We start from the raw sequence: 16924 nt of genomic DNA on the forward strand, positions 1-16924 counted from the left end.
GCAGTGATGTAAAGCGTTCATACAGAGCACAGAAAGTGCTGTAATGATAGTGTTTGAATACCTGTACCCCACATGTAACTATTCAATTCCAGCTATTAGGATGACTCTTCATGTGAATCAAGTCATCTGTCATGTCAGGCGCTGAAATCAGATAGTGTTTGAATACCTGTACCCCACATGTAACTATTCAATCCAGCTATTAGGATGACTCTTCATGTGAATCAAGTCATCTGTCATGTCAGGCGCTGAATCAGAATTGGTTCACACCTGATTCATCTATGAATACCACAACTAGTAGTTTTAGGCATATGGCATCTTCTTCGCACGAAAAAGCATTTTTTCATGTTCTGTCTAAATAATTTATAATATCACACAAAACACATTCAACCTTTCCGTCCTCTGCCCAAATAAACCTATGAGCGAGGGGAGATAGCTACTGTACCTATATTATCACATTATCTCCCTTGGAAATATGGCCATCTTAATTCGAGTAACAACATTCTTTTCAAGTTTAACATCATCAATATCACATTCTCATTAGTTAACAAAATGTTAAACACTGCAGAATATCCACACAAATCAAACAGTGCAGGCAGCAGACTGCAGACTGTTTTGTACACAGCATAAAAACACTCACTGTATTTCTCTTTAGGTTTGGTATGTAAAAACGCACTTTCAGAACCATGAAAATGCCTTTAAGTGATATTTTTGAAGTTTTATAGTAAGACAATCAATCAATGTGGCCCCATAACGTGGTTGAATGAAACAGAATTAAGCAAACTGTGACATCTGAAATATGCTAAACTTCAGGTGCAATGCAGGACTCAAGTTAGAAAAGAGACTTCATTTGGTTTCCTTTCGAAAAAAACCCCACCTCCTCCTCAAATCCTACTGGTATTGTGATTTCCCTGTCCTGCCATCTGGTGTCATGTTTCTGCGTAGTTTGTGGATTACTTCCCTTCTCCTATACCCTCTCTGATGATGAAGGCATGAATGTATATACCAGCCTATTCCACTCCATGAGCAAATATCATGACTAGGCCTGGTTCTAATATCAAATCTGGAGGCATGTGCTGGTTTTCACAGGCCATCACCACAACGGCTTGTCTCCCTGAAAAAAGAGTGAACAGAGAAATTCAGCCAATGATGGGTTAATTTCACATTCTCAAGCAAATACAGTAAATGACCCAAACATTCAGCTCAAACAGTCTATTTTTTGAGGCTCATAAATAAAAAAAAATCTATGAAATCATTTTTATGCACATTTTCAGTTGTTGGACCTGTTGAATCTTATTTCATATTTTAGCTTTCTTCTACTTAAATACCGTACGTAATTTCTAGCAGAACTCCTCTTCACGACATTTTGCTTTTACTTTGTAGAGTTCATACAAATCACCCTCACACAATTTTCCCATATATTATAACAGCACTGTCATTTCACAGCATTTTGCCTTTAATTTTTGCCTACAGAACTCCTCTTCACAACATTTTGTCTTACCTTACACGTACTTTGTAATAGGCTTCTCATTTTCAACATTTTGGTTCAGTTTCTAACAGCACTCACGTTCAAAATACTTTGCATTTACTTTGTAACGGACTCTCATTCACAACATTTTCCTCAAACTGTAACAGCACTCTATTTCACAACATTTTGCCTTACTTTGTAACAGCACTCTATTTCACAACATTTTGCCTTATTTTGTAACAGAACTCTACTTCACATTTTGCCTTACTTTGTAACAGCACTCTATTTCACAACTTTTTGCCTAAACACACTTTATTTGCAATACAACTGTGGTTCACAACATTTTACCTTATTTTGTAACAGGACTCTATTTCACAACATTTTGCCTTACTTTGTAACAGGACTCTATTTCACAACATTTTGCCTTACCTTGTAACAGCACTTTATTCCACAACATTTTGCCTAAACACTCTTAATCTGCAATACAACTGTAGTTCACAACATTTTGCCTTATTTTGTAACAGCCAAAAAGCACATACCAGGTATTCTCTTTGTGACATAGTTCTCGTACTGGCGTCGGTTGAGCTGGCGCGTTTCCAGTGTGCTGAGTCCAGGCGGCCACCTCCTCTCATGAGCGTTTTCCATCAGCTCATTGACGATGTGACTTGGGCAGCCGCTGTCCATCTGTGCACGTTTGATCACTGCTTGCAGCACGGCGTCAGGCGTGGAGATCATGCCACCCCAGCGTGTCACCCGCCGCAGGCTGTAAGCTGTTCAGCCACCTGCCAGAGGGACAACAAGAAAAAAAAGACAATCAATAAAATACAAAGCAAGAAGGCACATTTGGATCAGGAGAAAAGATGCTGAAAGTCACACGACACACCTGTTTAAGTTCACTTGATGTACAATTTCCTGTTCATGATTATATAGACATGGATGCAAGGACATCACATCACTGGTCAAGAGCAGTCATCAGCAGAGAGAGCAGTCCCATTTACCACTGAGCCAGCAAGACATGGATTCCAGGACATGACATCAATGGTCAAGCGCTAGTCGTGGACAACGACAGCAGCCCCTTATACAACTAAGCCAGCTAGAGGTGGATTCCAGAACACGACATCAAGAGGCTGCCATGTGCAGCTAGATCAAGCCCTTGGAACATTAAGCCAACAAGACTCACCTTAATACATCCGAGTTCTCCATTTCTGTCTGGATCTCCCTCAGTCGAGGGTTGGACGCCCTCAGAGACTTCATGTACTCCTGTAAACATTAAAACAGAGCTGGTCACCCTGTACACTTTTAGCTTTGTACATCGCTCACAAACTCTCCAGCACTGGATGAAAACATCTGTTTTCCTAAAGATTGAACCCTTTATAGGCTATGCCATGTGGTCTGTACACACATGTACTTCACCTGAAGTATAGCTTTCTTCATGTTACATGTTTTTGCTTGATTGCTTGTGGCTAAGTGGAAGTCTTTTTTTGTGCAGTTTTGTTGATTACCCAAAAAAACTTAAGTGTTGATCTGAAAATAATATTTTAGGGCCTCTGAAAGTGTATTTTTAAAAAAATTCCAGCCATATAAAAGTGAAAACATGCGATCTTTCGACACAATTTATTTATTTATTTACTTGATTCTTGTTTAATGCCATACTCAGTAAATGTTCACTTTTACAATGGCAGTCAGTTTTATGGATGGAGGAAACCCTAGAGTGACCAGGTTAAACCACTGACCTTTGGCAAGTCACTGACAAACTTTCCCACTTGTAAAGATATGCATAAAATATAGGTAACCAACAAGTACCTTAACCACCAGTCCCCGTCCTAAAGGGCCTATAAGGAGACAATATGGTGCATGGAGTTCACTCGAAGACTTCAGTGACCTGCTCTTTTTGTTGTTTTTTTTTCTTTTTTTCTCAAAAAATCTGTAATGTTTACATCTGTGTACAAATTCTGCAGACAACATGACAAACCTTCACTAGGTGGACTTCCTGTTTGTCCTTAGTGACCATTTTTTAAAAACGGTTCTATAATGTTTATATCTGTGTACAAATTCTGCAGACAACATGACAAACCTTCACTAGGTGGACTTCCTGTTTGTCCTTAGTGACCATTTTTTAAAAACGGTTCTATAATGTTTATATCTGTGTACAAATTCTGCAGACAACATGACAAACCTTTACTAGGTGGACTTCCTGTTTGTCCTTAGCAACCATTTTTTAAAAACGGTTCTATAATGTTTATATCTGTGTACAAATTCTGCAGACAACATGACAAACCTTCACTAGGTGGACTTCCTGTTTGTCCTTAGTGACCATTTTTTAAAAACGGTTCTATAATGTTTATATCTGTGTACAAATTCTGCAGACAACATGACAAACCTTCACTAGGTGGACTTCCTGTTTGTCCTTAGTGACCATTTTTTAAAAATGGTTCTATAATGTTTATATCTGTGTACAAATTCTGCAGACAACATGACAAACCTTCACTAGGTGGACTTCCTGTTTGTCCTTAGTGACCATTTTTTAAAAACGGTTCTATAATGTTTATATCTGTGTACAAATTCTGCAGACAACATGACAAACCTTCACTAGGTGGACTTCCTGTTTGTCCTTAGCAACCATTTTTTAAAAACGGTTCTATAATGTTTATATCTGTGTACAAATTCTGCAGACAACATGACAAACCTTCAGCAGGTGGACCTCGCGTTTCAGTTCGCTGATCTGGAGTTTGTGCTCCGAGCCCTCTGTCTGTATTTCTGTTATCTTCTGTTGTTGTTGCTGCATTACAGTGCGGAGCTCGCGAACACAGTTGTGGTCCTACAAACAAACAAAAATGAATGACTTACATGTATAACAGCAGTGGTCATACAGACTGGAAAATATTTTTTTTCAAAATTCTGCATATGCTGGGAAATCAATGTTTTCCTTGAGGCACGCCAATGCTAAAATGCCTGAGACAGATACTAACAGCCCTACAACATCAATAATACCTAGTCTGTGGTTTTTTTTCAGGAATTATAAAAGTTTTAGTGTTACTTTAATATCCAACAAACGTGCTAATGGTGCACAAACAATGTTCTAAGTTAAAATCACATATTTATGTTTACCTTCATGTTGGTTTCGACATTTCACACACGTATTTCATGAGTAGATACTGTACAATAAGGCTTTTCATCATTCATAATTCATGTTAGCTATATTCTGTATAAAGTTTTGTAAACTTTGATACAATTTTTGAATTCACTTTAGAAACCTACTGCATTTAGCACAAGAATGCCACACTTCATAACAGAACAATAAACACACACCTTTCTTATCAAGGAAACCATGTACCAATTACTTGTATCAGTTAATCTCTTACTCATGCTCTTACTTGCACCGTTCACAACCTATCCTACCTTCAACTCATCTTTGGGCACAACCAGCCCACAGCCCAGCTCACAATGGACTGGTTTTTTTGGGTTGTGCTCACATTCCTGGAGGTGTGACTGCAGCATGTCCAGTTTCACCACTGCTGTGCACCCAAAACCGGCGTTATCACATGCGATCTGACATCGCGACAACAGGTTCCGCAGGATGCGGGGAACTGGTTTGAGCTGGTTGGGAGTGATAGGGTTGCGATCTACAGGACAGGTGGGTTGTCGTGTCAGCCACTCTAAAATACAGGTCGAACAAAAGGCATGTTCGCACTGAGGGGCCTGAAAAGAAGCAATAAAAAACTTGCATATGAAAGTGTTGGTTAAACTGACAAAATCGAAACTGCAACACCAATAACAAAAATTGTTTCAAGCCAGTCCCTATTACTTTAATATTTATTTATTTATTTGATTGGCGTTTTAAGCCGTACTCAAGAATATTTCACTTATATGATGGCGGCCAGCATTATGGTGGAAGGAAACTGGGCAGAACCAGGGGGGAAACCAACGACCATCCGCAGGCTGCTGACAGACCTTCTCATGTATGGCCAAAGAGACTACTTTTTAACTGTACAAAATACACGTAGCATGAACATGATAAAATGATGGTACTGCAGAGTTACTGAGGCATATTTATTTTGTCATATTCAAAAATATTTCAGTTATGCAATGGAGACCAGTACGCTATGACAACCAACCCACAGTGTGAAAAGTGAACCATCAGCCTTTTGCAAGTAACTGTTGCACTTTTACACACGAAGCAAGAATTTTCAGCAAGTTCCATGTGAGCAGTCTATGCTGATTCATGTACATGTATATATGTAGGGCATACTAATGGGGGGAACATGCAAAGAACATGGTCTTCCGAGAACAACAAAATGGTGAACATGTATTAGTGCTGATGATTACTTATCGCCATCAATACTCCACGAACAACAGAGGCTGGGGAATCTCAAAACTTCCTTGCCTGAGGCCAGGTTTGAACCGACACCTGCATAAAACTAGCCAGAATTTGAAATCAGGGCATCTCATTCCCAGAGACACAGAGACACCCCCTCTGGCTAACTGTATGCTTGTGTGTCCAATGATTCAAAGACAATCCTCTTTGTTACTGTATTACTCAGGCAGCCACTGCTTACCTTGCTGAAATACTAGCGAACATACAGTTTCACATCTCACTAGACACGGTTCTTGTACATGTACATGACTTCACCAGGCAAACCTGTACTAGAGCATATACACATACAGGTATGTAATCATGCAGTACATGTAGATATCTCATCCCTACCCACAGTCACAATCATTTACTCATTAACACCTCTCACCACCTACCCACAGCAGACCCCATCTCTGAACAAAGCCTCCCCAAGATCCACATTTTACATATTATTTAAAACAGGCAGGTGTTTAACCAGTGTTGTATTTGGATGCCATGTACATAGACATTATTATGTCCCTGGGGATTTGTTCTCATACCTTTGTTCTCACAGCGGCACACAGTAGGTGACTAGAGGCCTCCTACCATGTGCACCTGTGATTAACGGTCTCAACCCTATCTAAATCTACCTGTACATTTAACTGTTGCAGGGTATATACCCTTTCTTGATCCCAAAGGGCACTTCAGGTGCATTTGTGCCTATGTAGCCAACATTTTCATCCATATTTGGGAGCACCCGGGCAATGCAATGAATCTGCTTAGTTTAAGCCCTGGTTCCTTTTTACTACCATTTTCCACCCGGCCTGTCACAGGCTGAAGTCCGTTGAATGAGCTGCCTTAACGTTTTGACGTCACATCAACAGCCACCAGTGACTGTCACGTAGATGACTGAACCAAACCCTTGACAAACACTAGCCACATGTGGCTGTTTCAACTCCTCTCTTTATATTAGCAGATTATCAGCCACAGCACCAGGAAATGGTAAATTATAAACCGTTTCACACCATGCGTGACAAGCCTTTTCTAAATGATGGCTGCAGTCCAAAACAGGTGTCAACTTTGGCCCTACCTCTCACCTCAGCCCCACATGCAACATCCTACATATATTCCACTTGCTAAGGACAAACTAGACCTAAATTCACCTCACAGTCATTGCTAAAGCAAGAGCCACATTTCCTTCACCACAGTTATGGGCCTTGAAAGAGTTATCGTTCCTGGATCATGTATGCACCTTAAACCTGAAAACAGGAAGCTAATGGCCGTCTGGTTTAGAAATGGTTTGCCATGTCATGAATACGGGGCTAGTGTACCATTATTGAATGGAATACACCTGGGACAATGCATGTGCGGGCGAGCTGAGAGGTAAGGGCCAAAGTTGACACCTGTTTTGGACTGCAAAAATCGCTTGGAAAGAACGAGAAAACGGAGCACGGCTTGTCAATGGCTGCTGCTGTGGCTATGATACTCTGCCAGTCCAGATGAAAGAGAGGAGTTGAACTAGCCACCTGGGGCTAGACAAAGACTGAAGATATTTATTTACATGTATTTATTCATTTGATTGGTGTTTTACGCCGTACTGAAGAATATTTCACTTTTACAATGGCGGCCAGCATTATGGTCGGAGAAAATCGGGCAGAGCCCGGGGGAAACCCACAACCATCCACAGGTTGCTGCTAGACCTTCCCACTTACGGCCGGAGAGGAAGCCAGCATGAGCTGGACTTGATCTCACAGCGACCGCATTGGTGAGAGGCTCCTGAGTAATTACGCTGCGCTAGCGCGCTAACCAACTGAGCCACAGAGGCCCCCGACTGAAGATATAACAACACTAGTAATAATAATAACACTAGTAACAAATATGGGAATGTGCCAGTTCCTCTGGGCACATTTATTATTGCCCGTATTCCTTTTACGGCTTCAAGACTTTTTCCTATTATTGAACAAAGCCAGCGTTGTCAAAGCACTCACCTGCAGGGGTTCCTCCAGAACTCCACTACAGATAGGGCAGATTAACTCTTCATCAAAGCACTCACCTGCAGGGGTTCCTCCAGAACTCCACTACAGATAGGGCAGATTAACTCTTCATCAAAGCACTCACCTGCAGGGGTTCCTCCAGAACTCCACTACAGATAGGGCAGATTAACTCTTCATCAAAGCACTCACCTGCAGGGGTTCCTCCAGAACTCCACTACAGATAGGGCAGATTAACTCTTCATCAAAGCACTCACCTGCAGGGGTTCCTCCAGAACTCCACTACAGATAGGGCAGATTAACTCTTCATCAAAGCACTCACCTGCAGGGGTTCCTCCAGAACTCCACTACAGATAGGGCAGATTAACTCTTCATCAAAGCACTCACCTGCAGGGGTTCCTCCAGAACTCCACTACAGATAGGGCAGATTAACTCTTCATCAAAGCACTCACCTGCAGGGGTTCCTCCAGAACTCCACTACAGATAGGGCAGATTAACTCTTCATCAAAGCACTCACCTGCAGGGGTACCTCCAGAACTCCACTACAGATAGGGCAGATTAACTCTTCATCAAAGCACTCACCTGCAGGGGTTCCTCCAGAACTCCACTACAGATAGGGCAGATTAACTCTTCATCAAAGCACTCACCTGCAGGGGTTCCTCCAGAACTCCACTACAGATAGGGCAGATTAACTCTTCATCAACATCACCTTGGAATCGGTTCAATTCGTACCCCATTATCCTGGAACATTAGATCGGGGAAATTAATATACATTTTATTCATCTGTTCTGCCAATACTCTATAGGTGATTTCTAGCCACAATGCTTTATAGCACTTGGCCAGCCACTGGCCATTAGGTTCAGCGTATGGTTAGCCAGTTTCCCGTCCACTGTCCACTAAAAAAAAAAAAAAAAAACACTAGTGTTATCTGGACACCCTCTTTTCACCACTTTTAAGCGAAAGGAGAAAATGTAATCTGAATACCTCCCTATAAACAAAATGGCCCCTTTCAGATTTCTGGCTAATCCCCTGGGGTCCAGGCGGCTCAGATTTTCACACACCATGAGCATCTTAATCCATCAGTCACGTCAGCACCATCATTGACATTTTTTAATTTATTTGATTGATGTCTTATACAGAACTCAAGAGTATTTCACTTCTACCACGGCGGCCAGCAGAGCCCTGGTGAAACTGAAGACTATCCACATTTGCAGGACTTGAACTCACAGTGACCACATTGCTGAGAGGCTTCTGGGCCACTGTGCTGCGCTAGCACGCTACCCACAAGCCACAGAGGCTCGCTTCACTGCTTTTCATCTAGAGATGTGCACATATGTTTATAGACTGCATAACAAGTCAATCCTTCCTGCCTATCTAAGGTTCCAAATTAAGTGTGCATCATTTGAGCCAGTGTCAGTGAAAGAAATTCTTTGAGTTCGACCCCAGAAATCTGATACTAACATATATGTACATCTAAAAGAAAAAACTGCAACACAACTGCAGCAGAACAACATGTATCACCCTAGTCTGATGAAAACATGATAACAGAACCAGAGCAGTAATGACGGAGTTTGCCTCCCAAGTATTAATAGTTGACAGCTCTTGTAGCCATGTTTACTCACTTTGACCAAAAATACCTGTCTACTGACTAGATTACATGAAGCCAGGCCCGTCCACACTGAAGACAAACCCCATACAGGTAGGTAATCAGCTCCCGTACATGTGAGGCATGTTACCATTCCCAGACAGATATCAACCAGATCAGCCTAGACAGGTCCATACCTGACATAGAGAGGTGAATGCCACAGGCATGATGCTAATTAACCTGCCCTGTGTCTCATCTCACCTCTGGCTGACCACAGGTGAAGGTAGACCAACAGGTGTACGTGTGTGTATGCAGGTATGTGATGTAACAGTCCAGCCAGGACCAAGGTGCAGATGACTCAACTTGGTGTTGTATTATCTACAGCTACATGTATATATGTAGAGGTGTACAATGTTTGAACAACCACTAAAGGCCAGACAGGTTGACCAATACCTCAGCTCCTAAAGGCTCACCATTAGATGGCCTCTGTTATTTAATTGTTAGTTTATCATGACCTTGTTTAGGAAAATAACCAATAATTAATAATTATTCATTTACAACAAAATCTGGATATAAACCCTCCTACTGGTCACTAGCCAACCTAAAATAAAAATCCACACATTCTGACAGGTCAAGTCCTGCATGTGTTTTAATTATTTCCCCATAAAATTTAGATGTGAAAAGTTAATGAGAAACAAGGATTCAGTTTATTAAGAGTGCCTTAGAGTGCAGCCTTGTCCATCAACCACACCTACACCTAGCTGTAGCAACATTATGGTAACCATTTCACCTATCTGGTTGGTTGTTTATTAATGCCATGTTCAAGAATGGTATTGGAACCAGATAACAACCGAGACAATGTATCACAAAAGTGAAAAGTAGCTGAAATACTTTAATATTTTGGACACTTTACTGTCTTTTCCTGTCAAGCATATATGTACTCAGAGGACATTATGCTGTCTATACATACTGATAAGATTATACTTGTCCTGATATTGGCAATCCCAACCAATGTCATTTTTATTTCCAAAATAAAATTCAAATAACTGAATTTTATTCAGGAATTAGGACCAGGGATTTTTCTTGCCAAGAAACCCAATTTGGACCAAATTAGAAAACATACCTTTTTCCCCATATAATATTTCAAATGATTAAAACTCAATAATAATAGTCATTTTTTGCAAAACAAAGAAAAGTTAAGATGCTTTTATAATGAAACATATTTAAAAAGTTTCCCTGAAAAGGAGATTGTGACAGAATTTTTAAACGCCATTCACTGGGACACACACTGATACTTTTTCTAACCGCCCAAACACAGAGACACCTGTCTCAATAGAAAATAGTTTTAAAAGTCACTGAACTGAGTGGCAACATTAGCATTCTTAATTAAGACGACATCTACATGTATGTGTGATTAAATTACAATACACTGGATAACCAAGCAGATGCTCACATGACAGCCGGAGTCTTGACTGGAAAATCTTTAGAATTAATTTTTCGTGCTCAACCGATCAGGCAACTTGTTCTTTCTATTCCACACCTATGATGACTCATGAAATCATCGCTATCATTGTCATTTAAGACTGGTTGCATGGCCTTGTCTTGTTAGGTTGATTTCCGTATCATCTGGTGCAAGGCTCCGAGATTTTAGTACACCTGACTTGCAATGACAGTAGAAAGTTATTTTGATGAAGATGAAGGAAATATTTCTGTGGATTTCAACAACATTTTGATGCTGGAATGGATTTATAATTGCAGGAGTGGTAGTAAAGATTCTATTCTCTTTAATGTACACCAAAAATCTGCGTGTGCTGCCGTTTTGGAGTGGATTTTACGGCCAGCTTCGTTCCGCAAAGTGGTTCGCTTAATTTGAATTCAACAATTAAACATTGAGGCAGATAAATACAGGCATTGCAGCAAATATTTAAATCCTCCTCCTAGATTGATTTCCTACCATTTGTCCCTTTGTGGCGACATGCAGTGTAGTCAGTGTATGGTGCATAAACCCAAAATCATGGGCAGTAAACACCATGGAAACACTACACACACATACACCTCCATGGCTGATGAACTAGGGAAACCTTCCCTTGAAAAGTAAACTGTCAAAATGTACTGTAAAGCAACACCTGCTTCCTCATTTGTGCAGAAAACAAAGGGGCATAATCGAAATAGAAAAATCTGTCGAGGGACCATGCATGTTTCACCAAAAACAGAATAATCTCCATTAGAGGAATTTAGAAGTTGAGCTGGATAACATTACTAGATATATGGATAACAATTTCTGTTTATTTGGAAGCAACATTTCGGTATAAATACTAATACCGTTTTCAAGCATAGTGAACAACCATAGCAACTCTACTTATATATAAGCATATAAAGTGATTAGTGTCAACACATAGCAGTGAAGGATTAAGGGATTACAGTGAGAAAAAAGAACAATGGTAGATGTGAGCTGAAGATCAGTCAATTTTGCCAATATAGGGGATCATGTGTGCATCTCGTTCGTTATCTATGTTTCCATCAAGAGGCCTTGGGTACAATCCTGATTTTGGATGCTTCTGATGTATCACTACGCACACCGCAACTTGGAAGAAAGAACAGTCAACACTTTATCAGAGTTTCTGCATATTACTGGTGTGAATGGATTTAATGTGTGCGAATGAATGCGTATGAGTGATTGAAAGCATCCTTTTTCCTTCAATGCAAACCAGAAATTGGCGTACGCGACTATTTGGCTTCTAAGGATCACTTAATTCTGATCACTGCCTTGCTGAATGGACCTACTGGATTTTTGAATTCAATGATTAAACGTTGAGGCAGGTAAATATCAGAAATTGTTAAAAATAGGCCTCAACGTTTAACTTAATTGTTGCAGCCAGAGGTTACGAGTTATGTTCGGGTCATTATCGTAACTTATAATGGTTTTGCTGCTTTTATCTGGTTTGTGCCGATGTATGTAACTGTTTTGATCTTAAACTTTTGTGTTCAGGTCAGAGAGTAAACAGAGACGTCACACCAAATGGTATGGGCTTACATTTTAGAACAAGCGTAAGGTTTTTGACAGCATAAATGCTTCGACGAGTCTGCTGTTGTTGTTGTTGCTAGCCGGAAAATGAAAGTGCTTGGCCAGATAACAAGCACGTTTTATCTTACCTGCCATCAAATTTCCGTAAGGAATTAATTCCAAGAGGCTCTGGCTCAAAGAGCCAACGGCTGTAGCATCAGCCAAATCTTTGTGTGAGCTCTTTTCGTGATATATTCTGAGAAAAATGCGTTTCATTCACAGTCTTTTTAAAGTATATTTCCTCTGACGACAGATTTGATACCCCCTGGTGGACTACAGTGTAATGACTCTTATGGGGACGTAACTCTAAATTATCAAATGCACTGACCGAGCTCCGATTCACTGTTGAACCCATAAATTAAAAACGCATTCAAAAGCCACATTATATGGGATTGTCGTTCATATATGAGGCCTTTCACGTAATCTCCCTGAAGCATGTTAGCGCACGGATTGGATAAAGTATAATGTACAATGTATAACCCGCATGTAGAACCTAGATACATGAATCTGATTTATATAGTCAACAGTCATGTACATACATGTATAGGCCTAGGCGCCACTGACTGCAAAGGACTTGTCCAAAATGCAGTTTGAGAAGAAAAATATATAGGCCCTGGGTACTGTTATGTACAGCAACGTGTTCATCTATCTAAAACATTGTTACAGCTGACCTGATGTTTAAAAAGGGAAAGAATTCTTAAATCCGAACCCTCCACTAACAGACATATTGCGCTGGTACGTCATATCCCCTGGGTAACATTGCTCAGTCCATAACACATCTTTGCCTGTCAATAGGCCTACATATAGAGGAATCATAATGCAGTCCACATGTACAGAAGTACACTGATTAAATTGTCAAACGTGAAGAGGGTTCATTTTTATTAGTCCCTAAAGCAAGTTAAAAAGCTGTTGATTTTTTTTTTATGATGTAAAGGCAGACAGATTTATGCATGAAAAAAGTTTTAGTGGCTTATGAAGAACTTTGACCAGTGCAATAAACTGTTAACCAGTCAAATGAAAAATGGGGAGAACGGTGTATATGGGCTGTGTAGGTTCTGTATACGATTTGTCACACATTTTTATTTCTGACAAGAAGTCAGATCACTGTTTCAGACTATAATGTCGTCTTAGGCCTTGTTCAACATGCTTCCACCTTCGCTCCGATATAGGCCTACATTAATTGGTACCGGTAATCTCTTTAGGTGAAAAGGGACAGTGGAGGCATATAGGACTATAAGTACACGCTCCCGTATCAGTAGTAGTCCTGTATACACGTCTGCTATTACCAGGTGGGTTACTGCATGAAAACCTCGACTACATGCATGGTGAGGTATATGTTTGGGGCAATAAATGATCACTTGCCACTGCCTACCTTCACACCAGTAGGCCTAACCGCTTTGGTGGCCTAATGGTTATAGAACGTCCGCCTCGAAATCGGGAGATCTAGAATTAAAATCGGTTTGGGTCACCCCAAATGTCCTTTGATTACAACTGTTCATACATCCAACGTGTCAGTCTAATTTAACACGACAAATACATGCCCCGGATGCTTATTAACTGGGATGCAAACTGGAAGTCTCTGTTTTTCTTATTGGAGTGAAGATCAGACCTTACAGTCCTGGAAGAGTTGCCATATATATATGCGAACGATCAGACCTTACAGTCCTGGAAGAGTTGCCATATATATATATGCGAACGATCAGGCCTTACAGTCCTGGAAGAGTTGCCCTATATATATGCGAACGATCAGACCTTACAGTCCTGGAAGAGTTGCCCTATATATATGCGAACGATCAGACCTTACAGTCCTGGAAGAGTTGCCCTATATATATGCGAACGATCAGACCTTACGTTCCTGGAAGAGTTGCCATATATATATGCGAACGATCAGACCTTACAGTCCTGGAAGAGTTGCCATATATATATGCGAACGATCAGACCTTACAGTCCTGGAAGAGTTGCCCTATATATACATGTGAAGGATTCAACAACGTATGCCCTGTCCAGTTCCTCCAGTCGTTAAGAGCAGTGCACCGTCATGCGAATGAAATACTCTTGAGCTGGCCTACAATAAACACCCGTTAGTAAGACATGAATTAATAATTGTTTAATTTAAAGGGAACTGCATTGGATTAGGACAGCGTAGTTCATTGCCTCTGGGTGGGGAAGTCATATATGCTAATAAAGTGACTCACGCATCAATTGGAACTGTGCTTCAGTGGCCGACTCCACAAAGCCATTTCTGTTTAAGGCGGAATATGAAAAATATTTCAGACATTACTTTTGGGTTCAGAATTTCAGAAATTTGAAATTTGAAAATGAAACCGCCTCATAAACGTTATTTTCAAGCAAGTATGTCGAAATTTCAACTTGCAGAACCAGAAACTATTTAATTAAGCACTGTGATGAGGGTTTCATTTTTGACTTCGGCCAAAACTGACTTTGCTTTTGGAATCGACCCCGTGCAGATCTTCCTTGATGTGTTGATTTATTTATTTGATTGCAGTTATGTGACGACGGCCAGCATTATCGTTGGAGGAAACCAAAGGAAACACACAACCATCCACAAGTTGGTAGCAGATCTTCCCACGTACGACCGAAGAAGAAGCCAACATGAGCTGGATTTGAACTCGAAGCAATCACATTAGTGACAACTTCCCGAGTCATTGTGCCGCGCTGTCACGCTACCCACTCGCGGCCACAGAGGCCCCAGCAGCGTGTATTGAAAACTGTAGACTATATAGTTTTAGCATCATGGGAAAATAGAATAAGCAGCTGTTGGTCAAGTTACAACTTTTTATATAGAGAATTATATAGCCCTATATAACTCTAACCTGAAAACCCTCTATCAGTTCATTAAACATGCGCCTTAACAAGAGTTTAAAAAAATTCTGGTACACCAAATATCCAGATCTAAATATAACATTATACCGGTTTACCATAGAAAAGGACAATTTTCTATAGGTGACGGGTTTATATAATGTTTACAATAACGATATATCTGCAGGCCTAAACGTACTCAAAAGCATTTCAGCTGATCAAAAACAACACTGTTCTGGTTTCCAGAAATCACAACTCAAATACAGATAATCTTAAACCGATATATGTACTAATGAAATACGGTATTAAAAGAACAATCAACAGATAACTTCACGAAAGTAGAAACTTTCTATTTTCACTACCGTAGCTTTATTTATTTTATTTATTTAAAGTACATATATCTCCGGTCGAATTCTGCGGTGTGTGTTTTAATTTCTGTCCCCCTAAATAAGCCTTTTGAAATGGTTTTGCGGGCTCGAATCGGTCCTCTTTTCAGCATATGATACGATGGGTGAACTGGAAGAAGTCTTGGTCTCTTATTTGCTATTAACTTTTTGTTGGCTTTTATGTATCACGTAGGGCGTAACGTATAAGGAGGCAATGCTGTCATATCTGATTGGTGCTATCTCACTGTCAAGTTCATCAATCCAAGTACAGCACAGCATGCACCACGTCCAGAACAGTCAGCCGACAACTTTTCCTTGTGCTAATCTGTAACTAAAAAGCCAAGCTCTCAGTTTATTACCATCTATTCTGGGATTGTTGATATGATCGTTGGATTGTATGCGCACACACGTTTTAATTTTTCTTGCAAGATTATTTTTGTCATATCACCATGCTATCTAGCCCCTGGTAGAAATCTCTAAATGCTTCGTTGGGACGCCAGGCAGAAAACTTCACGCCCTCCTGTCACGTGACACAAAAAAGGACAAAAAACAGAAACCATTATAATAAGTCCCTATTGCCACAATGTTAAGCAAGGCTCCGAACACAGCCACTTTACAGGCACCTGCTGGCATCAGGCACGAAGCCTCACCAGGTCTCTGCCTTTTCTGGCACCAGGCAGTAGGACCGTTCTGGTCACAGTAAACGCCTCTGTGGACACCAGGCCATCGTATACGTCCATTCGTACATCATGTGGCAAAATGCCTAGATTTTCAATGGAACCTGTACATATTACGGTAAATGTCCTAAAATTTCGCCCCTGATTTGTACTTTTCACCTGATTTTGATATTTTTATTGATCTTTGTTTGGAAAGTAAAATGATATCCATCTGGAAAACTGTTAGTGTCAGCACCAAAAGTAATATCTAACCATCTTTATTTGGCTCCATAAATGCATTTTGGGGCCAAGTATTAGATCATTTACCGTAATGCCCAGTGCTGTTTCACGGGAACGCCAGGTTAAAACACAAGGGCCCAGTTGTTCAAGATGTGTATTCCACTGAAACCTGAATACCACTCTCATTTTTATGCTAAGTAAATTACAGTTTGGTGTGGACTAACATGAACAAAGGGCTTAAGTTCAAATAATGCACTTTCGAATTACCGGGCACTGTTATTACACCCAACAATTAGAAGCGATGAACATGGTTTAGTTCAATATTGCGGCACTATATCTGTGTTGCACGAATCTTCAGGATATCTAATTTACCTGGCAACGTTC

The 16924-nt window shown here is 40.5% G+C and overlaps 1 protein-coding gene across 1 annotated transcript; it reads right to left on the reverse strand.

The window, feature by feature from the left end:
- Positions 1 to 717: 717 nt before the first annotated feature.
- Positions 718 to 12690, reverse strand: LOC135464767 (E3 ubiquitin-protein ligase NRDP1-like). Its single transcript, XM_064742311.1, is given in 8 exon segments — positions 718 to 1111; positions 2005 to 2221; positions 2223 to 2247; positions 2646 to 2725; positions 4152 to 4283; positions 4865 to 5164; positions 8437 to 8530; positions 12528 to 12690. Coding segments are annotated over 7 exon segments (948 nt in total). The 5' UTR covers positions 8527 to 8530; positions 12528 to 12690; the 3' UTR covers positions 718 to 1007.
- Positions 12691 to 16924: the final 4234 nt, after the last annotated feature.

The sequence above is a fragment of the Liolophura sinensis genome, chromosome 4 (assembly GCF_032854445.1).
Source record: "Liolophura sinensis isolate JHLJ2023 chromosome 4, CUHK_Ljap_v2, whole genome shotgun sequence".
Lineage (NCBI taxonomy): Eukaryota > Metazoa > Mollusca > Polyplacophora > Chitonida > Chitonidae > Liolophura > Liolophura sinensis.